We start from the raw sequence: 26,267 nt of genomic DNA, 5'->3' as shown, positions 1-26,267 counted from the left end.
CCTTCGACCGATGCATGCTGCCGTGTCGGGGAAGGTTTGCGCTGACCGGCCTAGTAGGAAGTGTACCAACAATGTCAGTTTTGCTATTCCAGCCTATTATTCAAAACTACGGCCATTAGGTACTCAGTTCAAACAGTTCAAGAGCGCTAGACTCAGGCACGGGTGTTGAGATGCTTAGATGACACATTGCCCGTAACTAACTAGTTATCTCTAGGTACATTTGCCTGAGCTACCGGTGCCCCAAGCATCTAAAAACTGTGTGTGGCCATACCGCCCCCTCTAATACAGTATTTGATTTGTTTCGTCAATACAGGACAAGTCGGTACCCGCCAAGAATCCTTGCTCTCAGTCTAAACACATACAGACTAATATAGGTGTCTTAGGTTTCGGGAATAGAGTGGAAGACTCTAGGGTAGGCAGGGTGGTTGTGCAAGACACTGTACGCGGATATTCTTGGACCATTTTACTACCATCCTACGCCGCTGCATGTAACTGACCCAGGGGAGAATAAACCGGATACAGGAGTATTTTCGGCAGATCGGGTCCGAATAGGCACCTTGATAGACTGGGGATTGTAGTATGTCACACATCCGCGGAGTGGAAAATACATTATGTATGCGTATCAGTTGCGCAGGGGAAAGTTAAATCCTCTGGGACATTTCCAGAGTTTGGCCAAACCGGCTAACACAACGGAGAAAGTTTGAGAACGTTACATGCTGTGCAGACCCTAATGGGGTCAACCGTGGTTCTATAAAGGAGACGATCAAGGTGAGCACATTGTTTCGCTGTTTATTGGTTCAATGAAGATGGCGAAATCATCCTCGTGGGCCCATCTCCCGCTCCCAACGCGTCTGTTGACAGCCTGAATACAACGATGAACTGTACCATATTCGATCTTGGCTCAACCCGACAAGCTTCACTACATAATACTGCCTTCTAGCCAGTTGAATAGGGTTTTGCGGTTACGACTGAAGCAAGCAATACCCATAGAGAAACTAGCTAATCATGGAGAATACGCTGTCTGCATCTGCGGCTCTACCTTCACTTCATTAAAACGAACTGATACTGATTCTGTTCTTTTAAATACGCATCATTACATATTTCGGGCCTATTAGAGTTCTCGCTTGTCCGGTCAACAGTTTGGCACCTAACATCTAGACCAGACGGGTCGATCCTCGGCTGGTGGGAAAAAGAAAGAGACGAGAAAGGTAGCCACGACTGCGGTTTCCACCTGCGCTTTCCGTTAGTGAAATTCTGTTGAGAGAGAACCTGATTGAGGGTTTGGTTCTTCTTGAACCATTAGACATCACTCTTTCGAGAACTAGCTTCACACTCTTTCAGACGAAGTTACATCTCTATACTTTCGTTGAAGAACTCAGTCTTAAACTATATATTCACCCTCAGCTCAGCTACTCTTTTCCGTAAACATTATCTACTTCACTTGAACTATTCTGGTGTATCATCCTTCGATTGTTTAGCCCTCTAAGGTATCAGCAATGGGTGACATCAAGATGAGCTCCTTAGGATTCTACTACAGAATAGCTACTAATTATTGCCTGGACAGGATTGTGACTTCATTCCTAAACCTCCACCACACGATGCAGTATCCACCTTGGCCAGAACAAGCAACCTTCAGGATATCCTCTACCGATTCACACAACTACAGCGATGTGGTGAGGACCATCCCACCACCCTCTTCTCTATCTTCAATCCCGGAATTTAACCGAGGATCTCAAGGGCAATGCGTCTCATGCGGTGTCCGCCCACCGAGCGGAGCATATTTTGACTAGCAGGAAGATGGCAATTCCTAGGCTAGCAGAAGGCTTGGAAACATTCTCAACCCCTGGTAGATTTCATCGTCGCCACGTGAGCCGAGCATGCGAATCCTGCAGACAGAGAAAGACAAAGTGCACAGGGGATAAGTCCGGTTGTCGCAACTGCCGTGAGGCTGGTATCATCTGCTGCTACACAGATGGTAAAAGGGAGAAATCCAAGAGGTGTGTTTTCATCTGACTAGCTAGATCCTCAACTGATTTTAGAGGAATTGGTACACCAAGGCAATTGGCTAGTTTGGAGGCCAAAATACGGACTTACGAAGACGCTTTGAAGAACCTGAGCAACAGATTTGGGCTTACGAATGAGCAGCTGATGAACCTGGCATTGACAGTGGTACAGACACAGACTCCTCGCATCTCTTTAATCTTAGCCATATCTCTTGTTCCGATCGCGCCCGCTATTTCCACTTCGCTCTGTCTACTCCAAGATTTTATACTGACTAGAAGTAGGAGGAATCCTCCAGTCCTGCCTTGCCCCCTGATGGGCAAACACCCTTCCTCGGAAATCAAAGACCTCTTTCAACTCCCAACTCCCAGTTGCCACCATTCGTTGACTCCAGCCACTGCGTTGATTGTATCAGTGAAGACTTTAATAAGGACGAAGTTTCCCAGGCTACGGGCTACATTGGCCAAAGCTCCGAAATTGCGTGGATACACTCATTAGGCCGAGATGTCAACGATGGGACTGGATATGGGACTCCTAAAGAATCTATATCACTGCAAAACTCTGATGATAGTCTTATATCCGCTTCGAATTACCATGTTGATGATCAAGAGCTACCAAGTATCGAGCGACAAGAGCCTTATGCACTTCCGTCAAAGGATATAGCTTCAAAGCTCTATAACTGCTATTTGGACCGGGTGCATCCTTCTTTTCCAATCATTGGGACCACACCATTCGGAGCCCAGTTCCGTGCATTCTTCAACAATGCCAATTTACGCCCAGGAAACAAGTGGCTCGCAGTCTTAAACGTAGTCTTTGCAATCGCTGCTAGGTATGCTTATATCTCTGAAGCAGAATGGCAATTGAACAAAAATAATCACTGGCTGTATTTCTCAAGAGCAACGGTCTTGAGTATGGATAACGGGAGTTTTCACCATCCTGACCTACAGCAACTACAAGTGGAAGGGCTAACAGCTTTGTACATGCTTTCTTTGGGGCATATCAACCGGTACGTACATCTATGTCCATATATACAAGTCACCTATGCAAGTCAGTGCTTACAAATGATTCAAGTGCTTGGAGAATTTGTGGAGGTGCTGTTCGTGGAGCCCTTGGTCTTGGGTTGCATCTGCGCAACATGAGCAAGTCGGCTTCGGATACTTCCAGGGAGATCCGGTATCGCGTATGGTGGTCCCTTTACATGCTTGATCACCGACTTAGCATAATCACAGGACGGCCGTCTTTCATAGATGATACTATATATACAATACCCCTGCCTGTTCCTGTTGACGAAGAGAATTTCGAAAAGGATGATGTGACAAACTGTCTCCGTCTGTCACACGGGACTGAAGGCAACGGTTTAAGTTTTGATCTGAAGTCCAAACACTCAATAGCTACCCCAAAGACTACAGGCGCAACTGCCAGTCCTCCTTGTGGATCATTGCACTTCCTCCATGTCATTCTGCTCACGCTAATATCAAAGAAAATGACAGCCAAGCTCTACAGTCCCGGAGCAGCGCGCACATCTTGGATGGGGATAGAGTTTGCCATACAAGGTCTCACCTCTGACATCGAATCTTGGCTCTTGAGTCTTCCTAAAGATTATGATTTTACATCAACACAGTCCTCACAGGTCACTCATTCAATATCTACCCACCGGATGAGCCTGGCATTTTTATTCTATAGCACCAAAATTGGCATAACACGGCCATGTCTTCGCCGTCCTAATCCTGCGGAGCAGGAAGGCAACGTTTCAGATGAGAAAATGCAGGATTTCTGTCACAGAACAGCAGCTGAGTGCGTGGAATCGGCTTGCCATATGCTAAGGCTATTTCCCGAAGGACTAGATGCTGCTGCACTGTACAGAATGTCACCATGGTGGTGTATACTGCATTTCCTTGTTCAAGCAACCACAGTCCTTTTAATAGAGCTGTCTTTTGGTGTTTGTCACGTTCCAGAGAAAGCTTCAATGGTTTCTAAGGCGACTGAAAGAGCCCTTCAATGGCTTGCTATACTAGCAAAGACCAACGCAGCCTCAGAGAAAGCTCGCTTACTATGCCAATGCCTTCTACGCCGTATCGAACAATATGCAGGAGTGAATTTACCTATTCACCCTATCCCAAGTGATGTCGGCATTTCTGTTCCGCCTGGACCTAGACCAACCGGACTTTCGTCTACTCCGGACCCGCGCCCCAGTGAATTTGGAAGCGGTCCTTCACCGTTTTCCGGTTCGTCAAATTCTCTGGAAGCCCATGTAAAGTGCCAACCTTCTCCAGAAAGTCCTGGTCTGATGCAAATGGACAAGGATACCAACGCTCAGGATACTTACGATGAGGGCCTTCCTTATGATCCAAGCACAGGGCAGATTATAGGGTCTTTCTTCCCGCCTAATCTAAGTCTCGGCTTGGAAATAAGTGATTATTTCTTGGAGGAAGTGTGACATTTGCCTACACCTCGCGATCAGGCATGTAATCAAAGGGCTGCCCTATATCAGGCCTCCCAGACGGTCTCCTAGTCTTGCTGTGAAAGTTCGAGCATCGCGGCCCTGTCCCTATATAGAGCCGTGATGGGTACCCAGATTGCAATGAATGTATCTCTTCACGGTGTTGACATAAAGTACTATTATAAGAATTGAAGTCTTTGACTTAGTTCCACCACCCTTTAATTCAATTGATCCTAAATGCTTTGGTCTATCGAGTCCTCTAATTTCCACCAAAGGCTTTCTCATTCAGCCAGCCGTCATAACTGCCCAATTGATCCAGCTTATACCTCCCCGCGTCAAGATGAAATACCAGATATCCATTGATAAACTCGTTGACTGTCTTTAGCAGTCTCGGATTTCCCTCACATGCAGCACGCAATCTCCGGATACTACCCAAGCACTGATCCACTCTCCCCTGGAAAGCCTCATACTCAGAAATCCCCCTGCAAACAGAGGTCTGCCTGATCCACGTCCCTGGTTCATTTCCCAAAACAGACTCCTTATAAAAAGACAACACATCATTCATCTGCTCAATAATCCCCGCTAAATCAGGGATCAACGTAAAGTAATCCTCCAACTTCCAGTCACTCTCAGGGAAGCAGAGAAACGCGTAAGCTTCTCCAATACCACTTTTTTGTCGCAAGAAGTCCGGAAACAACTTGGTAGAAGGAGAGACCACGAAATCACCCATTCGCTCTGCCTCCACGATATTGATGCCCACAGAGTCCATGGTTGATTTGAAGATCATGTCGCCGGCATACCATTCATAGTGACTAACTATATCGTGGAGAGTGTCGTATAGGCCCTTGATGTATTGCAGATTGGTGCTGGATTTGCCAAGAAAGACGGAGCGATAGGATTTAAGCTGCTCGCGAAATTCGGGGTCTGAACATTGGTCGTCGATCGAGAAGACGTATGCTGTTAGGACTCCTATGGAAATCTTTAAATCTCGGGGAAGACTGGGGTAGATGCATCGTGGTAGGACTTCTCCTGTGTCGACGAAGTGGGGGATGGTGTCTTCTGGGAGGCCGGAAGCGGCTGCGAATTTCTTGAAGACCTCGTTTTTGAAGGCTTCGTCGGGCGCAAAAGGTGGGAGGTTGGGGCAGATTTCGTTCAAGAAGGGTGTGATAATTTTAAGGAATTCATCGGGTGATACTGAGGGTTGGGCTTTTGTCATTGTTGCAGTGTGCGGTGCTGATAACCATGGAGTTGTGGGTTGTACTAATAAGTGTTGGGAAGCTATTTAAATATAAGTTAGTGCATGTCTGTCTTTCCTAAATCGGTACTAATGGAGTCTTTCGCAAGGAGGACTTCCCTATGTCATGAGGTTGCCATATCGGATTGATCGCGCATTCTGTGAGACAATCATGGTGTCTGTCGCTTCGATGAAAATTCAATATTGCCATGTCCTTTGATGCAACTGGCAATTTGGGGGAGCCCAGGGATATGCACGCAGCTGTGTTGCACAGACGGGGTGTGAGTAATACTGTCAGAAAATGTAGACATGCAGAAAAGGCTATGCTGTGTGAGATGATATAGATGAAACGATTGGGCCATTATATAGTGTTCATGCGATAGATGTAAAATATAGTAAATGCATAGCATACAGAGAACAGAAAAGAGTCAGTAAGTGTGGGGTCATAGCGATCTGTAGATATGCAATTCTCTCAACATGGTGATATTTTGCGGTCGAATTGAGCAAGGGGGTTTGCGATTGACGTCGCTGGTATTACAGAGCCTTGTATGACGGAGCTGCAACCATACTATTTAAGCACTGTGATAAAATGATCGGCATACAGGATCAGGGTATCTCTCGCGGTCACAGTGGTAGTGTCCTGCAAGGAATATAGAGAGTGATGTGTTTGGTTGCACAACCTCACGGCAGTATCCTCTTCACATTCCTAGTTCGTCCTGTTAGAAAGTTGTCATTGGTAAATTAGATATTGACCACGTCCAATGTCTTATCAAGGTGCAGTCATTCAGGCTCGAGAGTATCTAGTCAAGCTCCCCTCTTTGACAGAGCAGTCAATCCACTATCCTGCAATATTCACCCTGTCTGTCCTCTACCTGCCTCGATTTTTCACATCGCTTCTTCACGGATTGTTAAGAGAATCTGCGCATATTATACTCAGAGCTAAGATGGCGGAAGAAATCGCGATGAGCATGCTTGTGGCAACAGTGATACTCCTGGTATGTTGCCCGAGGCTGTTATCTCCGAGAAGCTGCATAAGCGATCGAGAGAGCTAAGTTCGAGAGTGGCCTATAGTACTTGTCGGCGGTTACTTATAACCTATTTATTCATCCACTGAAAGACTTTCCCGGCCCGCGAGCGCTAGCCGCCAGCAGGATCCCCGTAACCTACGCCTCTCTGAAGGGTATTCAAACACAGTGGCTCCACAACCTTCATCTGAGGTATGGACCAGTCGTACGCGTCGCTCCTAATGAGCTGAGCTTCATCGACGAACAAGCCTGGAAGGATATATATAGCAGTTCACCCACGGTGCCACAAGGTATGAAGAGAGGGTCTGATTTCTTCAGATATCTTGAAGATGATGACAATCGGCCCTCTATCTTAGCAGCCGATGACATAGATCATCCAAGAATTCGGCGAGCCTACGCGCCAGCATTTTCACGGCGAGCCTTAGCCCGCCAGGAACCAATCCTAGCCAAGTATGGTGACGCTCTCGTTGAAACCCTTTCCGGCATGGAAGGGCATATCACAAATATACGGGATATGTTCCATTACACGCTTTTTGAAATTGTTGGGCATTTTCAGTACGGTGAGGAATTGGGCGTCTTACGAGCAGGAGCACGGAAATCGTGGGTACACGGCCAGCCCAGATTGATAAAAGCCTCGAATTTACTATCAGCTCTCGCTGACTTCACCTGGATCAACCTTTTGCTCCGGTGGACCATACCCTGGATGTCAAAATGGTTCCGCAAGGCATACTTCAAGCCTTCGAATGACCTCATAGACCATCGGCTTCAAATCCAAAGCGACGAGCCTGACCTTATTGGTCTTACATTTCGCAACAGTCGCAGCTCAGCTTTGACTGAGAAGGACATTCGTGCCAATGCTCACATCATGATGATTGGAGGAGCAGAAACAACCATGGGCCTCATGACATTCTTGACTGCGTGCCTCCTCCAGCACCCCGAGTGCTTTGCGCGTCTAAAAGACGAGATTCGCACAGAATTCCACCATAAGAGCCAGGTCTCTCTGGAATCGGTATCGAAGCTTGCTTACTTAGATGCTTGTATAAAGGAGGCTTTAAGAATGTACCCCCCACTCCCCGGAGCTATGCATCGTGTTACCCCTCCAGGAGGGGCACCCATAGCCGGTCACTGGGTCGCAGGAAACACACGAGTCTATATTCCAATTTTTGCAGCCACACATTCCCCAAACCACTTCTGGAACCCTGAAAGTTTTGTTCCTGATCGTTGGCTAGAGGGTGCAGAAGGCCCGTACCAGAAAGATAACAAAGCGGCATGCCATCCCTTTTCGGCAGGACCGCGGGGTTGTATTGGCCAAGAGTGAGTTGACCTATTATCTATCATACATGAATTTTATTGATATGTAAATAGCATGGCATATGGCATGGCAAAGGTAGTATTCTGCAAGTTCGCAACTGAGTTCAACTGCGAACTTGCGTCTGATGATATCAGCCCCTGGCTCACAGGTCTTCGTTCATGGGGAACATGGGATGTGCCGCCACTCATGATGCGGGTATCTAGAGTGAAAAAGGCCAGCATCTGACTATGATATGATGCCGTTATAATGACGCTTATAAGAAGTGGCTAGTCATGATGAAAGTGATAATGTAGTGATGACATTTAGTTTTGACATTTCGATGTAACTTAAGGTGTGTAGATTGGCATTCAGGAAGACTTTACAGAGCTCCACCTCCGCTGCCTATTTTACAGTCGGATCCAATCCGGCGGTGCACAGCCCAACTGTCAGTTGGCTATCCCTACGCTCACTGTATCCCCGGTAGAACAGGTACGACAAACGGACACTGTTTATCTTATTTCGGGATTTCATTCAGACTGGTCCACCGAAATGACCCAAACTACAAAATACGTATGCCTTCGGGCTCCCTTGCCGAGATACCCTCGGGTTCTACTTAAGCGTCGGATTTTCGAAAAGTTGGGCAGTGAAGATCATCGACCCCAAAGCAGACAACATCTGTACATTTCCCGATTCTCCGAGCTTCACCAGAATAAGTTAGGCTTAGATCCTCATCCTTATCATAGGTTATAGGGACACGCTGTTGCAATATAACCCCAACATTCTATATGTAAGATGGTGTTCTAGCCGTCTTGGCTCAATAGACCAAGGCAAACATTCCTTGTGAGGAATACGCTTCTTCTTTCCAAGTACCAGTCGTCAATCTTCCGTAAGTCCCCAAAGTTTTGAAGAAAGTTCCAGGACCGAATCGGTTACCGATGTATATCGGGACAGTCACTGTAGCCTGGCATTCTACCAAACCATATACCGATGTCTGTAAGTCCGTGGCTTGATCGCCGCACATTATGCATCTTCCTCTCTATCACCAGAGGCCGGCATCTTGATGATCTCCAGAGTAGCTACAGATCACGTACTAGGTTCAGTCGTCGACACTATCAGATGATCGGCGAGCTCTTACATAGAAATACCTGAGCATGATGAGTAGTGTGCTAAATAGTACCGATAATAGGTCTATAGAACTACCCCCTATAGTGCAGCGCATTCAACGTCAAGATCTGGTTTGTTAGTCCGTTCAACATTGCCGACAAATACTACGTCCACGGGCGGCTAATCGGCACACGGATCCGAAGCTAAGCGAATCACTGCAAACTTGCATCCCTCTGCCTTCCCCGTAGGGCTCCGCTACCCAAAGACAAGACTATAATGACCTAATAGTCGGCTATTCCGAAACAAGGTACTATTCTGAGAACCAAGACGCTTTACCAAGTCCTGGATATGTTGTCGATAGTATATAGATCATAGATCAGGAATTGTTGTAATATGGCTATTGAATACTTCGAGACATAACAAATTGTGAATGGCTGTCGTTACAGTAAAAACCAAGCACAACGAATACATGGAAACCTACACAGAGACACATCTCCAAAACCTTGTCGGAGCCTCCCAAGGCCATCTCAACTCCAATGAAAGTGACACCGCAAATCTCTCTGGGCTGATGATAACGATCCCGAAAACCCCTACAACTAGTGAGTGAGACAAAAATGGACCCTGACATGTCTCGCTGCCTTCACCACCTTTCTCGCCATGATCAATGGAACCATCATTACCGTGGCGCACTTTGAGATCTCAAAACACTTCCATGTCAACGAGAATACATTTCCAAATTTTTCCAAATTTTTACTGGCCGATAACGACATGGGCTAGGGGCGGTGCATGCTCTGCTTCATTTATTCTTTCCCTAGCAGAGGATTTCGGGACCGGTCATATCTTCCTCTCAACCTATCTATTATTCCTGTGCTTCCTTGTGCCCCAAGCCGTGGCTCAAAACTTCGCGACGTTAGTCGTCACCCGGTTCTTCGCCGGCGGCTGTGTCGCTATTTTGGCCAATACCGCCGCCGGTGTGGTTGGAAATCTATGGAGCACTGAGTGGTTCAGGTCTATTCCAGTCAGTCTATATATTCTTGGCTGTATGAGCTGGAGCAGTACGGGCCCTGTGATGGGCGCCATGATTTTCCACTCCTTGGGATGGAGGTGGATTAGCCATATGCAGCTCATCTGCTTTGGGGCTCTATTTCCAGTCTACTATTTCTTCCTACATGAGTCGCGTGGCAGCGCGATCCTTGCACGACGAGCATGACTCAATCGCAAGAATGGTGGCGAGAGCAGTGGTCATGAGGCGAGTGGGGCTGTTTTATCTCGACTGAATCTACAGGGCCTTGTAGTTAGCACCACGAGACCAATGATTTTATTCACAATAGAGTCTGTCCTCTTCGCGTCGACTATTTGGTCCGCTTTTACAGTGGGGACTCTGTTTCACTTTACCCAGTCCATCGAGCAGGTGTTCATGGGCCTATATAACTGGGAGGTTTCACAGACGGGTTATGTTCAATGCGCTATCATCATCGGAGAATGTCTAGGCTGGTTAGTGAATTTTTCTTTCTCGGAAGCTTTACTTCGCGTTTGTTTCCAGAAATACCGAAGTTCCCGGGACTCCGTTCCCGGAGGCAAGGCTGTATATGGCGGTGGAGGGCGGGGTTTTTGGTCTCTCGGGTAGTATGTTCGTCTATGCTTGGACTTCGTATTCGAGTCTGCCATGGATTGCACCTACTATTTGATTGACCTTGGTAGGTGCCGGTAGTGTGTGCGTCGTGACGGGAGTGACGGACTACGTGGTTGATTTTTATTGCCTGTTTTCTGGAAGTGCCATGGGTGCTGTTGCTGCGGGAGAGAATGTTTTCTCTGCTTTCCTGCCACTTGCAACTATGAGCATGTACCGGGTGCTAGGGTATCAGTGGGCGTGTATGCTACTTGGTTCTTTTTTGCTTGGTACTGTCGCTTATTCCTACAATGATGTTTGTCTTGGGGAAGGAGGTGCGTGCTCGGAGTGCCTTTATGAATGAGATGACGTATGATGCAACGAAGAAACGGTCGGAGACGGTTTGAGGTAGCTATAGCGGAGAACACAGGATAATGATTGATGCAACAGTGAATAGGGTTAATGAAATTGCTTCAGACAGTGAAGCTCGTTCTGGGTGGAGAACCACGACTGTAGCAGATAAGTATGAGTTGTTCGAAAAATATATAAAATTTGATCGATTTGAATTGAGATTGAACTACACTAGCTAGGACTAGCGCCATACAAAAAGCCTACAAGGATAGGACCTATACTGGGACAAGTCTAGGAATGCCAATTTACTTGACATAATCAGGATGGTACCACAGCTGAACACAAGTGAAGCCACAAAGGGACACCTGTACGGAGTACTAAATTTGATATCTCTCCCGGCGATAGATCTTGCACGGAAGGCGCCCCACCAAACCACAGGACGGCATGAGATAGTCCACCCACCCGCTAAGCGAAGCGAACTGGCAAAAAAAGAAAAGATAAAAAAAGAAATGACCTACGCAGGATTCGAACCTGCAATCTCTTGATCCGTAGTCAAGCGCCTTACCATTGGGCCAGCAGGCCAATCGATGTACCTTTGTAGATATTTTGGCCACATAACGCAGATCAAAGTTAGATCCCTGATTAAGTTAATTCCCACCCCAACGCCATCCATCCATCCATTCTAACCAACACGGCAATGAAGCAGATGCTACAAGAAACCAATCATGCTACTACTAGTAGTAACTGACCGCCGGCCACCCATTCAGCCGACTATACGCATCCAACGGCGTAGTCCCATTCAACTGCTCATAAAACACCCTTTCCCCACACACTTCCTCCTCCTCTTCCCCATTAGTGCTACTAGTACCAGAAGTACGAGTGACATCCTCCGCACACCTTCCCTGCAACAGCGCGGCAACATTATCCCCCGCCTCACGTCCCTCATACCACGCCCCATGCAAGAACCCGAAATAGGGGGCACTAGTCGCCTCCCCTGCGAACCAGAGTCTTTCCGTATTCGCCCGCAGATTCTGATGCATCTCGAGGGTCGTTCCTGCCGGCCAGTTGGAGTAGCTGCCGTAGACCCAGGGTTCGTTCGTCCAGCGGGGGTAAGTAAACGCCGTAGGCTCGGGTATGTCCTTGTCGGGAAACATCTCTCTCAAAACATTGAGGATTTGGTCTTTGGTTTGGGTGAGGGATTGGCGTTCGACGCGGTAGGCTTGTTCGTCGACGACAGTGGCGAAGAGGATGTTTGAGTCGGGGAGGAAGTTTTCTGTCGAGAGGGATTGAAAGACGGGATAGTAGCCTCTTGTTGTTGGGGAGGCGTAGAGGAAGAATTGTGTGTCTGTGGGCCAGAAGGTCTCCGGGAATTGCATGAATATCTTGGTGTAGGTACCCATGTTGAATTTTTCGATGGCGGTTTGTTTCCAGGACGGCAGGGGAGGGTCGAAGGTCACGGCTTTGTTCTGGAGGACGCCCAGGGAGAAGGTGCAGATTGCGTAGGCGGCTCGGATGCAGGTGTTGCTGTTTTTGTTGTCCTTGGTGTGAATTGTTACGCCCCTTAAGGAGTATTCGATGCGGGTAACACGGGTGTTGAGACGTAGGCGGCTATCGGAGGGGTTGGCTAGGAAGGTGAGCGCTTCGTTTTCGATGATGGTGCTATATCCGCGCGGGTCGAGGACGAGGTGGTTGGCTTTGCCGAATTGGTTGAAGGTTAGGTTTTCGCCGGCGATACCGAAGACCAGCGAGCTGGTTTCGGGCGTGTGTGCGTCTTCCCAGTCTAATTGAGGGGATATGCGTTAGTCCGGTGAGAGAGATGGGATAGGGTTGGTGTTATCCCGATGGGTGTGAAAAGGGTTGGGTGTTCCCCCTTTTAACGGTAATTGTTCATACCCCAGCTCCACCATTCCACGGCTTGTGCAGCCATGTCATTCTTGCGTGGTCTCCAGCCAGCGAGGGCGAGCCCAGTGCGTGCGGTTTGGTCTTGCAGGTTCTGCGTCAGGATGCGGCCGGCATTGCGGGCAGCAATGTGGTAGGCCTGGGTGTAGTCGTCAAGTAAATAGCGGTAGTCACTGTAGCCGGTCTCGTTATATGTCCGGATGGAGCTGTAGTTGGAGTAAGTGTTTTTCAGATCGTACTTTTTGGCTAGTGCCCAGACTGGATTCTCGATGGCATCAGAGCCGAGTCCTTGGAGCTGTAGTTATGGTGAGGCGAATGTTGATTTGACAGAGTGTAGGTTGTCATACCCAGTTGGCTCCTAGCTCAATCACATATGGTTTGCCCTGCTTATCCTTCCCGAAGTCGGTATGCCAGACACGACCACCCAAGGTATGGCGATATTCGAGGATAATGAAGTCGTCGATAGATGCGTTGGACAAGGCTTGCTAGCAGTCTTGGTGAGCATTGCCGGTCGGGGTTTAGGGTAGGGGGCCTGAGGGTCACCTACTGCAGCTGCAATGCCGGCCATCCCTCCACCCCTGTTAACGTTAGACGCTAAGCTCCAGCGCGATAGTAAATCTTAGCGGGGAGCTCCTACAAGATGGCCACCGTTGTTTCGGTGCACTTGTCATCGCTAAGCGGCGCCTGTGCAACATAAGCGGAGCAGGAGAACAGAAAGGTCGTCGCTAGGAAGGCGTATAAAGAAACGGTGATGGGTATCGTATGCATGGCAGGTGAGTGACGTCTACGGACAGTGAAAGTGGATGGCAATAGTAGTCTGGTATATATTCACTCAGTTTTGCATTAGAATGAGTTGCTTGCTATGCACTGGTAGTAGTAAGTAGATTGGCCGTTTTGAGAACGACAACTGCTACACCAGGGAGGATAAAGGGGGTCAAATCAAGCCTGTCAGGACCTGGCATGGTGGGCTGGTCAGCCGGACAAGGGCCAGCTCAAATAGTAGTTAATCAGGCGTGAACCCAAAGAGGGAGGAAGCAAAAGCAAAAGCATCAAATCAATAGTGTGTCTGCACGGAAGGGCAAGGATGATCGGTGAAGGGCTGGTAGAAGCGCCTTGTGATCGGGACAGGCATCTTGGCGGGCAGCCAAGACAAGAGGGCGTACCACGTGAGACATTCCTCGACAAGCTTCTGGAAGGCGATTCATTCAGCAATCATCAAGGGATGGAAGCCGCGCAGCAGAATAAGCCGGTGATTTTGCACCAGACAGGAATGTCCAGGCGGGTGAGGCGGTCCTCCCTCCTGATTGGCCAGCAACGCCTGATAAGGCAGCGCGATAAGGAGATAAGGCATCCCCACCTCGAAATAGACCGATGGGTGCCTGGGGCCGCAATTCCGGATAGATCCTGATCTGCCCTTTCTGGTTGACAGTAGTGCCGCGCAAAGAGGATTGGGCGATGTTTGACCAGCCGCGGGTATATTAAGCTTCCCCGCATGAGGCTGGACATACCCCTTTGATCCATAGCTCCTATTAGCCCAAAATTACCCCTCTCAGTGCGATTTAAGCTGCCAGTAACCTCATGTCGCACTTCAACTCCATCATCCGCCAAAATCTCCCGTCAACAATCCCCTTGGACTGAACCCTCGGCCATGGAAAAAACGAAAGTCGCCCACGATGGGCCCGATGATGATGTTCAATTGGCCGAAATGGGTCATAAATCCGAGCTGCAACGGAACTTTTCGACCTTGTGTGTACTATTGATTGCCTGGTCCTGGATACCCCGATGGAAGAAACCTTATTGACCCGAGATTAGGTCTATGCTTGGATTGGCCTTTGCGGTGCTTAATGTATGTCCTCTGCAGTGCCAACTGCCCACGGGTCGATCACACGTGCTGATAATCTGCCGATTAGTCTTGGACGGCTCTATCCGCGAGCTTATCCCTCAGCTTACCTTCAGGGGGGAGCACTAGTGTCGTCTGGGGTGGGCTGCCAATGGAATTAGTTTCCTATTTGGGTTTGCTGACCCCCAGTCATAGGTTTGGTCACGGCGGGGTTCTGCAACCTCTGTATTGCAGTGTCGCTAGCTGAATTCTTGTCCGCATATCCAACGTGAGTTCTATCAAATCAGCGTGGTTTGCTAAAAACTTAGTCACTAACAAGAATGTATCAGGGCGGGAGGACAGTATCATTGGGTAGCCGGTATGTTTTCCCGCAGCAACCAGTCAGGATGCCATACTAATTTTGACTTGCAGTCAGTACGTAGGATTATCCCTACCTCGTTAGTATCCCCTAACGTCTCTCAGTATCCTGGCCAAAATGGGTTCCTATCCTATCCTGGGTAACCGGATGGATTAATGTGGCGGGATGGGTATGTCTCCGCAGAAATGGCCTGATCAGCGCTGACCAGCTAGGTTGCCCTTGTCGCCACCAATGCCCTTCTCTCCTGCGAATTGATTGCTGGAATTGTGTCATCCGTGTACCCGGTAAGACTTCTAGTGTCTCTGGACAATCATCTGGATGTTGATACTATGCTGGTAGGACTTTGTTTGGCAGCGCTGGCAAGAGTTCCTGATCTACGTAGGATACACACTGCTTGCATTCGTCATTAACGCTTTCATGAATTCGATCTTGCCAATCATCTACCGTGGAGCATGTAAGCTACCCTGCGGGAAATGTATCAGAGCGGGTTATTAACTGGAACAGTCACCTGGTCCATCGGTGGTTTTGTTCTGATTTGCGTCACGGTGCTGGCTTGTGCATCCCCGGACTACAACTCTGCCTAGTATGTATTCCCGTCAAAGTGTCTTGGCCGCACACTAAGCTGACCATGCATATAGCTTTGTGTTCTGCGACTTTGTCAATCAAACTGGCTGTAAGTTAACTGAAGGAGAGGTCCTGTGAATATTGCAAGCCAAGCTAACGAGCGATAGGGCCTGATGGAGTGGCTTGGTTACTGGGGGTTAGCCACATCTCTTATACTAGTCTACCACGACGCTAACAGACGCAGCTTCTTCAAGGGGGACTTGGAGTGACCGCATTTGTACGTATCCCACTCACCAGTGCTGATGTCAATCTAACATGAACTAGGACGCGGTGGCTCATATGATCGAAGGTATCACTTCCAATATGCAACCTAAATAACCTATTAATAACGCTCGAACACAGAGATACCCAACCCCTCAATCAAAGGACCCAAGATCATGGTAGTCTGCGTCGGCATTGGTACCTTTACCGGGGCGGTATTCCTCATTGTCCTCTTGTTCGTCGCGGGCAACATGGACGAAGTAGTCAATTCCAGCGCAGGGCCTCTACTAGAAATCCTCATCCATGCCACCAACAACCGGGTGGGCGGCATCTGCCTCCTCATGTATGTTCCACTCCACCTCTTTTCATTCAACCGGCACTAAAGTCGGACTACAGGCTCCCTCTTGTCTGTCTATTATTCGCAACACTCAGCGTCATGACAACAAGCAGCCGAATGATCTTTGCATTCGCCAGGCACGTCACCCCTCCTTTCTTGCTCCCTGCTTCCCTAAGTACAGGGACACGAAGACTAACACGAAACAGAGACGGCGGTCTCCCCGCCTCCAAATTCTTCGCGCGAGTGCACCCCAGACTCGGTCTTCCCTTGAACGCACTTATGTTAACCGCCTTTGTGGTGATTATCTTCGGGTGCATTTACCTCGGATCAAGCAGGTACCTCCCTCCCCGAAATTATCTTACCCCTGAAAGAATATAAAACACATACTGAGATAAACGCAGTGCCTTCAACGCAATCGTCTCCGCTTCTGTCGTCGCACTTGATCTCTCTTACGCCATGCCAATCGCAGTGAATTGTTTACGCGGACGGAGGACCCTCCCTGATCGCAAGTGGAAAGTGCCTAATGCAATTGGATGGGTGATCGATACTGTATGTACATTTACACATGTCTTCGTATAGTGGCAGATGTTCTAACATGAATAGATCTCTCTATCGTATATTGCACTTACTACTGTGCTGTTCCTATTCCCGCCTGATCGGCCGGTTACGGGGAGTAGTATGAGTAAGGTTTTCCTCTTCCTTCTCTCTCTCTTTTTTTTTTTTTTTTTTTTTTTTTTTCCTCTTTTTGAGAGGCTGGGGCCGTGCTCAGTGCTGACATGTTCTGCTAGATTACTGCATTGTTGCATTTGCCATTATTGTCATCGTCTCGGTGGTACAGTGGGTTGTGGACGGGATGAAGAATTTTACGGGGCCGAGGGTGGATTTGTCTTAATTTATACCCCTGTGGAAGGTTTTCGTGGAGGCGATTGAGGGTTGAAGAGATATGTGTGATAGTAGCAGGGGGATAGCTATATAATTCTAATTAGGGTACATGTGTCTACAGATACATCCTTGATATAATGGAACCATGTTTTGTCCGGAGTGGACTGTTCATTTTCATTTTTTTTTCGGCGTGGATTTGCGTAATCAAGACGTTTCGATCCATAGATTACTTCCCAAAGTGACGCATCTAGCTTGACAATAATGGGCTGAATAGAGTTAGGATCTGAAGAGTACGAATGCTTTGCTCTTCAATGGCTTGTTGGGAGAGTCACTAGAAGCTGCTGCAAGCCAGTAATTCATCATGCTCATGTACGTGCGAGAGGTCAGTGTAATCATTGCGAGGCGGCGACATAACCAACCACTCATAGCGCGTTGCCACCAACCCGGGATTGGGTGATATGAAAGCGCAGGAGGTGTTTCAAGGCGTAAGAATATAAAAGAGTCTGGTTAATGGATCTGCAGCATGGATCACGTTTATTCGTACCAGATGAGGAGACAAAAGGAACGAATCAACAATTTAGCAGGCTCAGCAAAGTCACCAAATCTATGTTTACGACTTCGGCGGAGGCGGCGATATCCATCTTCCATCCCGTAGCCAAACCCCGGCTCCACCGTATTTGCCTGCTTCCGCTCCCTTGAGGAAGGCGAACCGAAAGAATAGGTCTTCCGGCTCAGAGTCATCATCCTGCACAGTGACATCCAGCTGGTCACTCTCGATGGTGGGTCGATGTTGCAGTTCCAGCCCTCTGTGCCCATGTCGATGCCATATAAACTCACCCCGCTTGTCTTCGTCCAGATAGCCGCGCCAGCGCTCGACGTCGTTCACCAGTACAGAAATACCATCTACGCCCATCTTGTCCATACGTTGCCGTTCCCAGAGATTGAATGTGATGTTTCCATTTCCGTGATGTGTTTCAGGAGACCCAGGACCAGGAAGGGAGACGGAGACCGAGGAATCACTGACATTGGGGTAGGTCCCGCCCCACCATCCGTGCGAACCCCCAGGGCCCGGGGCTTGCTCGCCCAAGGCGGCGGGTGTTTCGATGATCGACGCAAATCCCCAGCGAGCGATGCCGTTGATGAAGAGGCCCAATAGTAATCCCTGATAGATCAACGAGGGGCGCGTAGGTAGGGCCGTTCCCGGCATGAGAAGGATGGCAAGAATGTAATGATGGATTCTCAAGCGCAGACCTGGCAGTGGGAGTAAGATCAGTAGGATGAGACCCATAGTGCAATAGATCTTGAGGTAGCGAGGCATTAAGCCTCCCATGCGGATTTGCCAGGCTTGACTCAAGATGATGCAGACCACCGTGGGGATCACTAGAGCCAGTGCAACCTTGGCTCCGGGCTGTTTCTGGATATCATGAGGAGTCAAACGCTCGAGCGGGATCAGCCTGGCGAAAGTGTAATTGTTCAGACCACCAATAAAGGCAGGTGGCAGGTAGAGGAACAGTTTAGTCAGCTGGTACATTGGCTCGGAAAGCGGGGTCAGAAGCGGCCGTGCGCAATACTTATACAAGACGAAGGCCACAAACGACGCCGGCAAGAGTCGTGAGAACATAGTTGAGAAAAGGTCTGCAAACTGAGAGATCGAGGGCGGATCAGAAACCAGTCCCACCTGGCAAAACAGCATGACGAACGTGCTGAAGAACAGAACAGGTGGGGAGACGCAAAACAGCCAAAGAAGACTTAGTGCGCCAATGGTAATGCCTAGCAATGGCCAGCGAGGATCTTGAGGGCAGGTTGCCTGTGCTGAGGACAGCTCGACAAAGCTGAACGATTTGGGGAAGGTCGACGGAAATTCAACCGAGCGAATTCCATGTTGCTTTGACGCATGGAAAGAATGGGCGGCACCATCCAGTTTCAAGACACCACAGCCACCAACCGCATTAGTGATGACACCCGCATGAATGGCTGCCTGACAGACGAAACTATCTGCTCGATACACGGCAGGCTCATCGGATTCTGGTTGAGGACCTCCCACTACCAGGCCCTGGTAGCTGTAGGTCTGGTTGCCGATCGTATGCGGCTGGAGCAATTTCGAGTCGCGGCAGTTTGCAGGACACCGGAAGGCCATAGTTGATGCAGAGAAGGGGCGACAGTCGTTGCCGTTGAGGCCACAGTCATTGCCAGACTGCCATAGACTCGTGGAGCAAGCGAGTGTCTTCGGTCGTCCATAGCCCTCGATGTAACCGCCCTGTCGTGAATGCAGCAAGACAATGGTCCAGGGCAGAAACCAGACAATATACAGCAGTGCCAGCAATGCGATCTTGTGCTTGCGTTTGGGAAAGAAGCGTTCGAGTAACCGAACCGGCAATTCTTGATAGCGAGGGAACAGCGGCTTCAATAGCAGGGATTGCGGAGGTTTCGGGCCCTTGACCCAGTCGGCTATGGCCCAGCCTGCTTTGCGTAGCGGCAATGGAACCCATCCCCAGCGAATGGATTTGGATGACTCCCGTAGCCAGACGGGTAAGTATGGGAGACCGGTCTCTTCATGCTGAGGGAGGTCGGGGGAATCGTCAGCGGGACGGTTTTCCGTTTCCCATAGTGGTGGAACATGAGGACGAGAGCCGTCCTCAGGTCCTTCTCCAAGCATGCTGCAAGGACGTCGATGCGAGCAATTGTGGGAGATTACGGTGAGTGTATATCAGAACCCCGAGACGACCAAGGAACGGACGCAGATAACTGTGGGGACGAACGGTGGAGGGGCGCTAGGACTCGGGGGATTCTAGACCGCGACCAGAGAGACCCTTCCAGCCCGTGGAAGGAGGGGATCGGAGGGCTCAAATGATAGAGCACTGGAAGGGAGAGAAAGACGAACGGGAAATCAGGTGTGAGAATAAGAATAACGATAAGGAAAAGAATGAGGCACGTCGGGACTAGTTACATGGATGCATATCCAGAGGCGACAGACGGACAGTCGGTGAACTACTGGAGTCAGGTTAGTCGGGCTTCCGTGAGTTTCCGGTGTTTCGCCTCTCTTTTTGGCGCCCGATGTCACGGCACGTGATGGTCAAGGGGCATGTGATTTTGCTCATCACATGACTGACGGCTCCCGAAACCGGATTGCCTTAAATCCTGATCAATGACTCGAAAGAGTAATGAGCAATAAACTAATACGGAGAGTGTAGCATGCATGGAACTTTGGCCTGCATACTCCATACACTACTACTTCCACTCACATAGATTGCAGACCCCGAGTGGGCTAAGTAGATTTTAGAAACGAAGTAGTAGTACTGTCCGACAAACCTTCTAACAAATACTAGAGAAAGATGGAAACATAATAATACTTATGCAGTACCCCTTCTGTTGACATGGAGCAATTGACTATATCAGACCGGATGGTATTGATGTCTGCCTTGTATGCCGTCGCAAGGTTGTCCGGAAAAGGAAGTTTTAACGCGGAAAATATACAGGGGCGGCGCGACCCGTTGATTTTCCCCGGCGGATTGGGCCTTGAATAGGCAAGTTATTGTTGTTCGTGGCCTTCCATTGTACTTCTTCTTTCTCCTTCTGTTTCATCGCGCCCAGAGTCTTAGCATGCGACATCCTTGCAACAATGAATGATTTTGAAAGACTACGTCCAGTTGGTGAGTGAGAAGTGCCTGACTTGAGAAGTCGAGGCCAACAAGGACTTGAATGTACTGACAGCTGTCAGGGCCTCTGGAGAAATACTCCACCGCGCGCCATTCTCTCGGACTATATTTCAACGTCGCGGTGTCGGCAACCTACATCTTGCCGGATACTTTCACTCTGCCTTTAAAAGACTATGTATACAAGGCCTGTGAAACACTGATCGGCCAGCATCCTATCTTGTCCGCCATCCCCATCAATGAAGATACCGAAGATACCTGGTTCGTGCGCCTTCCGAAAATTGATCTGAGCCAGTCGGTGGCATTCCAGAGGCGCACCCGCGACTTTCCCAACAGCAATGAACCGGATATAGAATTGTGCGAATTGCTGCAAGTTCAACATAGTACAGGGTTTGCTGCCCCTTTGCCGTACTGGAGACTATTCATCCTGACAGACGAGGCGAATGACCTGCGCTTTACGGCAGTCTATGTGTTCCACCATGCGATTGGGGACGGGACTTCAGGGAAGGCATTTCATCAGACGTTCTTGGATGCATTGCACGCTGCTGCTACTTTCCTGACCCCAGGCGAGGTTAAGCAAGTCATTCAGTCGCCCACATCACCTCTGCTACCAAACCTGGAAGCGCTCCATCCATGTCCTACGACCATACCTTTCCTTCTTAATGCTCTTTTCAGAGCGAAGGTATGGTCTCATCGTGATCCACGCCTCTGGACAGGAGCCAAAATATCTGCTCCGGTTAAGACCGAGTTACGCCAAATCATCATCCCCGCAGCTGTGTCTGCAGCATTTAGGAAGAACTGTCGTCGAAACAATGCAACTGTCACCGCGGCTCTGCAAGCAGCAGTTGCCCGCGCTCTTCTCACCCACTTGCCAGCGAAGTATATCAAAGTTCAAATGAACGGCGCCATCTCATGTCGAAGGTGGCTGAAGGGAGGAGAAATTACAGATCAGTCTATGGGCGTTTGGGTCATGGACTTTGCCGAAAGCTTCTATCGGAACGAGGTGAATCAATATCCCGACACCTTCCCATGGGATCAAGCCAGGAAGTCTCGTGCGACCATCGAACAGGCACTGGGTCGCGAAGGCAAAAATGCTGGCACATGCTTGCTCAAACATATAGATAACTTTCAGGACCTCTTCCGGGGAAAGATTGGCAAAGACCGCGATGAAAGCTTTGAAGTATCAAATGTGGGTGTCTTGCAGTCCAAACAGGAAGAAGACCCGTCGCGGCCGCAGACCACACGGGCGATGTTCTCCCAGACACCCAGTGCTTTAGGTGCAGCTCTGGAGGTCTCGTCAATCACCGGTGGTGATGGCTGTCTGGTCTTGGGAATCACATGGCAGACAGGCGTCGCGGAGCCAGAGCTGGTCAATGCAGTTATTGACACCCTAGTTAAGGAGCTACATAATGCTGCACATTGATTTGCAAAATTACCTCTTCCCACAGCTTCGTCTCTCTCACCTTGTGTCCGCAGACCCCAGACGTCTTATTCTATTACGGAAATGATTATTCTCTGACGTCTTCCATGTCGGATATCTATAATCCTAGTATCTTTGGCTATATGATAGATCTAATATATTAGGAATATCGCGCCCTATTGTAGCACTTTGGCTCTTCAATAACAGGTTTACGGAAATACTGCATTTGAGTAGAGATATAAACATTCCGGCTGCAGGGCCTGTAAATATCGAGAACTGCCTATCATTGGATGAAAGTATGTAAACCTGGGACAAAGACAAGAGGCTCTTTAGACTCGAAGCGTCCACCGAAATGTTATTAGAGTTCTTGCCTCTCAGTAGCGAAGTGTGAGTGGTGCACACACTCGCTTTATTAGCGCTTGAGTCTCGGTTACTCGAAGGCTACACCAGTATGCGGCGGGATAATTTTTTTCGCGGCTTTCTCCCTTCATCTTGGGTTAGCTTCGGCCTCTTGGGATTGCATGAGAACTGACTGCGAAGATTCGATTGCATACCGGCCTAAGAAATAGAGACGGAATCCGGCATGGCTTTTTGCCCACAAGAAGAAGAGAAAGGGGGATTTGCAGACGGATGATGCTGGGGGATAAATCATTAGAAAGTGAATCTTTTACGCAGACATTGGAATATCAAAAGAATCAGTCCCTAATCACTCCAAACAGACCAGTGACATTCAAAACCGTAATGATACATTATACGCTGTTTCCTTAATTGTTAGCCCTGAGTCACCACACTGAAGACCTAAACATTAGCTCAACAAGATCGCTTTCCTTTCGAGTGCTCGTGAGCTGGTGGGAGAGAAGATGAAGGAAGGTCTAGAAGGGATTATGTCTGCCATCAATCATATTCATTCGTTCGGACTTGTGCATAATGACATTAACCCGGCAAACATTATGATTGATGAGAAGGGTACGCTTGTTCTTATCGATTTTGATAGTTGTCGGTTTATCGGGGAGTCGTTGAGAGACACCGAAGCGAAAAGAACACACCAATGGCATGACCCTTCTGTCAATGTTGCGCTGGAGAAGAATGACCTTGACGCGTTCAGAGATTTACGAATTTGGCTGGCTGGATCGGCGGATGAAGACTTTTTATTTTGAACGAAGCGCTTCTTAATACCATTTCCTCCTGAGAATCTGCTTACATAGTGCTGTTACTGATATCATGTTGCAATTATCAAACGAATATGGGTAGTTGCCCAGTGGGTTCAGAGAGGAATATCTGGCCATGATCATTTCGGACAAGGGGACACCAGAAATCAAAATCTATTCTAAGCCAAGGAAATTTTGCCATCTATCCGACACAACCAAAAACGTAGTAAATAGCCAACCCAAACATAATAGATACAGGAAAGCCAAAGAGCGAAACCTATCAAACTCCCGGCGCAACCTCATCCCCATGAGGGACGCTATTAACCAAGCTCAGGAAGCAATTCCATCCTATACAACCATCAGCTCTACCCAGCAACCATAACAAACCTATACAAACGAAATATCCAAAGACACATACCAATATTAACAACGTTAACCGTCAACACACGATACTGCAACGGCACCAAAGCAAGGTTAAGCGTCTGAACCGCCGGCCAAAGCATCCAATTGGCGCGCAGGGCATCCCAGTACGTCCTACTGAGCTTGTCCTGAGGATCAACGCCCTCCATGACAGACATACTGGTGAGAAAGACACCAATCATAGTAGGAGCGCAGACGAGCTGGTCAGCACTAACGCGCGCAGCAAGAGTCTTGGTTGGTGTTGAAAGCTGGATGCGGTTCTGGAGGAACTGGAACCATTTTGTGGCGACCGGGCCGAAAACAGCTATATTTTTGCTTTTGTTTAGAGGGAATGAAGGGGGGATGAGGGAACGGGGGCTGGGCTGGACTTACCACCTCCGTACAAAGCCATCCGTCCAGTTCGGGTCACATCATGATTGGGCAGGCCCTTCTTCTCGACGGCTTGCTGGGCGAGCCCGTCACCTACCGCGAAGAGGGTCTGGTGGATTTCTTTCTCAGCTTTGCTGAAAGAGTGTGATGAGGACAGATTGAAGCTTACCGCTGTGGTGAGGCTCTGCGTCAAGAGAGGACGCTGGATAAGACATCTCTGGTACCTGGGGGATTGGTATCGTTAATGCCGGGGGTGGTGATGGCAGTGGTGGTGTTTGGGTGGGTGTTGTTCAACTCACCACGCGAGCATATTGAAGGGGACTCAATTGGTTCTTTCCCTTAAGTCTAGTCAATGGATCAATGGGATGAAAATGAAGATGAGATGATGAAATTGGAAGTCTGTTTTGATTCAATAGGGAGGAATGTCGGTCGCGTGGCGGATGCGCCCGAGTAGGAAATCGGCCCGCCGTGATGTAATCCGACCACTTGCAGGGATCCGAGGGGACTATTGGACAAATAAGCCTGATTGGCAAAGTTTATGCAAAGTTTTATGTGATAAATGTGACCGGTTCAGAGAGACAGAGACTTTCATCTGTAACCAAGCCCTCATTCTTTCCTCTATGGCTTCCCTTTTATTCAGATCTTCACTAATCTTTATCTGACAACTAGGAGATTCAGGAGTATATCATGCTGATTTAAGAGTTAGCTCTCCAGGATCATATACACAACAGTAGATCTAAGCTAGAATTGCAACTGACACACCGATGATGCGTCTCCTACACCGGCATTCGCTCATGCTTACAGTTTTGCCAACACAAACCTGTATGCTGTTCCTCGTACCAGCTGACATCAACCATCGGACCAGTCAAACCATTCCGCTTTGGGTTTAGTAATATCCAGTGGCAAAGCTTAGTGCCTGAGGATAGGAATTCGTACCTGAGGCACCATATGCCGAGGACTAGACAGATGGCGTCCAAGAACCCTTCTACACTGTCCTTAGTATAGTCCACTATAGGACCCTCTTAGCTATCTCTACAACAAGCGCCATGAATGATTGATATAAGGCTGTCGCACTACTTTCCCTCATTCGCCCTAAACCTCTGGCTTTGTTGCAAGGACGGGATTGTAATCTTGCCTGCGCATTAACTTATCGCCTGCAAACTGAGGTAGAAAAACCTACATCATGTGGCTAGCAGAACCTGACTGAAAAGTCAGTGAACTGCTAGCTAGCTAGCTGGTGGACGCTACCAATAACGACTCGAAATGGGGGATAAATTCATTGACACAGAGAGCCGTCTGGAAACCGCCTTTTGAGGGCTTTTGTACCCTTCATGATGCACATCGCGTGGCTGTCGCGGCTCCATGTGATAGTACTGGTATTATAACCCCGAAGACATATCATAGTGTCTATGATCTACTCCGTAGTGTACCCAAGCTCCTGCGGAACACGCTGAACATGACAGGGCCCATCGGTGTAACATTGCCAGCCAGCCAATCGGAGGCCGGTGAAATCCGTAGGATGGGGTAGACTATCTATTTGTAAATTCAATGAGTCACGCAGGGAAGCCAAAAAGATCTGCTCAGGCATTGATTTGATTCATCACCCGAGCATCCAACCCATCGCATAATTTCATTTTGTAAGCGGTGGTGAAAATCCCCTTCACGTGAACCGCACACTAATCCCAAACAGGCTGCTCGACGGAGAAAGCTCAGCGGTAGCCACCGAAAATCTGGGTCGCTAACGGATACTGAGTGAGCTTGAGGTGCCTGGTTAGGAACAGACAGACGAAAGTTACCGGTGGGGAGATGCTGGAAATGCAAAAATTTTACCAAGATGAAGGTCCTGATGATCCACTGGAGTGTGAACAAGTGTGATGGTCCCGGTTCTCATAACACATCGACCTCGGCTCAGGGTTCACCTTGTATCTAGAAATCATCTATCTACTAGTTACAACCTGATGAATTGTTCTAGAACTTACAAATCTCGAGAGAGGGATAGGGCTGCGCTAAACACTCGGGGACCCATATGTAATCCAGCGGCAATTTCAAACTCCACTTCTC

The 26,267-nt window shown here is 48.7% G+C and overlaps 10 protein-coding genes and 1 non-coding gene across 11 annotated transcripts; 6 read left to right on the top strand and 5 right to left on the bottom strand.

Moving 5' to 3' along the window:
• Positions 1-1,567: 1,567 nt before the first annotated feature.
• Positions 1,568-4,438, top strand: BO83DRAFT_460329 (fungal specific transcription factor domain-containing protein; the record flags this gene model as incomplete). Its single annotated transcript, XM_025537200.1, has 7 exons — positions 1,568-1,673; positions 1,738-1,846; positions 1,916-1,975; positions 2,042-2,169; positions 2,286-2,830; positions 2,897-3,007; positions 3,073-4,438. Exons 1-7 carry the CDS (start codon positions 1,599-1,601, stop codon positions 4,436-4,438), a joined length of 2,394 nt encoding a protein of 797 aa, XP_025382033.1. The 5' UTR covers positions 1,568-1,598.
• Positions 4,439-4,657: 219 nt separating this feature from the next.
• On the bottom strand, positions 4,658-5,677 carry BO83DRAFT_383649 (terpenoid synthase). Its single transcript, XM_025532515.1, has one exon. It carries the CDS (start codon positions 5,655-5,657, stop codon positions 4,701-4,703), a length of 957 nt encoding a protein of 318 aa, XP_025382032.1. The 5' UTR covers positions 5,658-5,677; the 3' UTR covers positions 4,658-4,700.
• Positions 5,678-6,830: 1,153 nt separating this feature from the next.
• Positions 6,831-7,187, top strand: BO83DRAFT_283744 (uncharacterized protein; the record flags this gene model as incomplete). The annotated part of the gene is made up of 1 exon (XM_025527101.1): positions 6,831-7,187. A coding segment is annotated over one exon (357 nt), but the record flags the coding sequence as incomplete, so codon positions are not given.
• A 27-nt stretch (positions 7,188-7,214) lies between these two features.
• BO83DRAFT_412831 (cytochrome P450) lies at positions 7,215-11,207 on the top strand (the record flags this gene model as incomplete). The annotated part of the gene is made up of 9 exons (XM_025534443.1): positions 7,215-8,014; positions 8,161-8,207; positions 9,542-9,637; positions 9,700-9,809; positions 9,916-10,245; positions 10,318-10,593; positions 10,616-10,754; positions 10,797-10,938; positions 10,961-11,207. The coding sequence occupies 9 exons, from the start codon at positions 7,215-7,217 to the stop codon at positions 11,109-11,111; spliced, it is 2,091 nt and encodes a 696-aa protein (XP_025382030.1). The 3' UTR covers positions 11,112-11,207.
• Positions 11,208-11,565: 358 nt separating this feature from the next.
• On the bottom strand, positions 11,566-11,637 carry BO83DRAFT_t270. The gene has a single exon. It is a non-coding gene; the product is annotated as a tRNA-Arg (tRNA).
• Positions 11,638-11,789: 152 nt separating this feature from the next.
• Positions 11,790-13,722, bottom strand: BO83DRAFT_326920 (putative flavin containing polyamine oxidase; the record flags this gene model as incomplete). Its single annotated transcript, XM_025528059.1, has 5 exons — positions 11,790-12,835; positions 12,949-13,249; positions 13,302-13,439; positions 13,502-13,532; positions 13,592-13,722. 5 exons carry the CDS (start codon positions 13,720-13,722, stop codon positions 11,790-11,792), a joined length of 1,647 nt encoding a protein of 548 aa, XP_025382029.1.
• Positions 13,723-14,482: 760 nt separating this feature from the next.
• Positions 14,483-17,506, top strand: BO83DRAFT_207047 (amino acid permease). The gene is made up of 19 exons (XM_025526686.1): positions 14,483-14,700; positions 14,767-14,800; positions 14,865-14,934; positions 14,990-15,062; positions 15,124-15,152; positions 15,257-15,321; positions 15,365-15,436; positions 15,492-15,606; positions 15,657-15,735; positions 15,791-15,825; positions 15,884-15,912; positions 15,961-15,993; positions 16,041-16,065; positions 16,119-16,320; positions 16,374-16,451; positions 16,521-16,649; positions 16,716-16,863; positions 16,918-16,996; positions 17,103-17,506. The coding sequence occupies exons 1-19, from the start codon at positions 14,603-14,605 to the stop codon at positions 17,204-17,206; spliced, it is 1,497 nt and encodes a 498-aa protein (XP_025382028.1). The 5' UTR covers positions 14,483-14,602; the 3' UTR covers positions 17,207-17,506.
• A 300-nt stretch (positions 17,507-17,806) lies between these two features.
• On the bottom strand, positions 17,807-19,852 carry BO83DRAFT_432765 (LCCL domain-containing protein; the record flags this gene model as incomplete). Its single annotated transcript, XM_025535642.1, has 1 exon — positions 17,807-19,852. One exon carries the CDS (start codon positions 19,850-19,852, stop codon positions 17,807-17,809), a length of 2,046 nt encoding a protein of 681 aa, XP_025382027.1.
• An 883-nt stretch (positions 19,853-20,735) lies between these two features.
• On the top strand, positions 20,736-22,391 carry BO83DRAFT_350351 (uncharacterized protein). Its single transcript, XM_025528902.1, has 2 exons — positions 20,736-20,846; positions 20,915-22,391. Exons 1-2 carry the CDS (start codon positions 20,816-20,818, stop codon positions 22,270-22,272), a joined length of 1,389 nt encoding a protein of 462 aa, XP_025382026.1. The 5' UTR covers positions 20,736-20,815; the 3' UTR covers positions 22,273-22,391.
• Positions 22,392-23,078: 687 nt separating this feature from the next.
• BO83DRAFT_326890 (uncharacterized protein) lies at positions 23,079-23,426 on the top strand (the record flags this gene model as incomplete). The annotated part of the gene is made up of 1 exon (XM_025528056.1): positions 23,079-23,426. A coding segment is annotated over one exon (348 nt), but the record flags the coding sequence as incomplete, so codon positions are not given.
• A 124-nt stretch (positions 23,427-23,550) lies between these two features.
• On the bottom strand, positions 23,551-24,608 carry BO83DRAFT_383641 (Mpv17/PMP22 family protein). Its single transcript, XM_025532514.1, has 5 exons — positions 24,506-24,608; positions 24,376-24,430; positions 24,210-24,315; positions 23,836-24,141; positions 23,551-23,765 (listed from the first exon to the last, which is right to left on the bottom strand). Exons 1-5 carry the CDS (start codon positions 24,514-24,516, stop codon positions 23,698-23,700), a joined length of 546 nt encoding a protein of 181 aa, XP_025382024.1. The 5' UTR covers positions 24,517-24,608; the 3' UTR covers positions 23,551-23,697.
• Positions 24,609-26,267: the final 1,659 nt, after the last annotated feature.

The sequence above is a fragment of the Aspergillus eucalypticola genome (assembly GCF_003184535.1).
Source record: "Aspergillus eucalypticola CBS 122712 chromosome Unknown BO83scaffold_50, whole genome shotgun sequence".
Taxonomy (NCBI): Eukaryota; Fungi; Ascomycota; class Eurotiomycetes; order Eurotiales; family Aspergillaceae; genus Aspergillus; species Aspergillus eucalypticola.
Note: the sequence above shows the minus strand (reverse complement) of the source record. Positions and strands in the feature narration are given on the sequence as shown.

Excerpts from the sequence above, each read along its gene's own strand:
- BO83DRAFT_383649 (XM_025532515.1), bottom strand. The coding sequence starts at position 5,657 with ATGACAAAAGCCCAACCCTCAGTATCACCCGATGAATTCCTTAAAATT.
- BO83DRAFT_207047 (XM_025526686.1), top strand. The coding sequence starts at position 14,603 with ATGGAAAAAACGAAAGTCGCCCACGATGGGCCCGATGATGATGTTCAA. Across the intron at positions 15,736-15,790 it reads CCGGACTACAACTCTGCCTA|CTTTGTGTTCTGCGACTTTG; the intron begins GTATGTATTCCC and ends CCATGCATATAG. Across the intron at positions 16,650-16,715 it reads ATTTACCTCGGATCAAGCAG|TGCCTTCAACGCAATCGTCT; the intron begins GTACCTCCCTCC and ends AGATAAACGCAG.
- BO83DRAFT_350351 (XM_025528902.1), top strand. The coding sequence starts at position 20,816 with ATGAATGATTTTGAAAGACTACGTCCAGTTG. Across the intron at positions 20,847-20,914 it reads TGAAAGACTACGTCCAGTTG|GGCCTCTGGAGAAATACTCC; the intron begins GTGAGTGAGAAG and ends GACAGCTGTCAG.
- BO83DRAFT_383641 (XM_025532514.1), bottom strand. Across the intron at positions 24,316-24,375 it reads CGCAGAGCCTCACCACAGCG|ACCCTCTTCGCGGTAGGTGA; the intron begins GTAAGCTTCAAT and ends GAAATCCACCAG. Across the intron at positions 23,766-23,835 it reads GGTTAACGTTGTTAATATTG|GATGGAATTGCTTCCTGAGC; the intron begins GTATGTGTCTTT and ends ATGGTTGTATAG.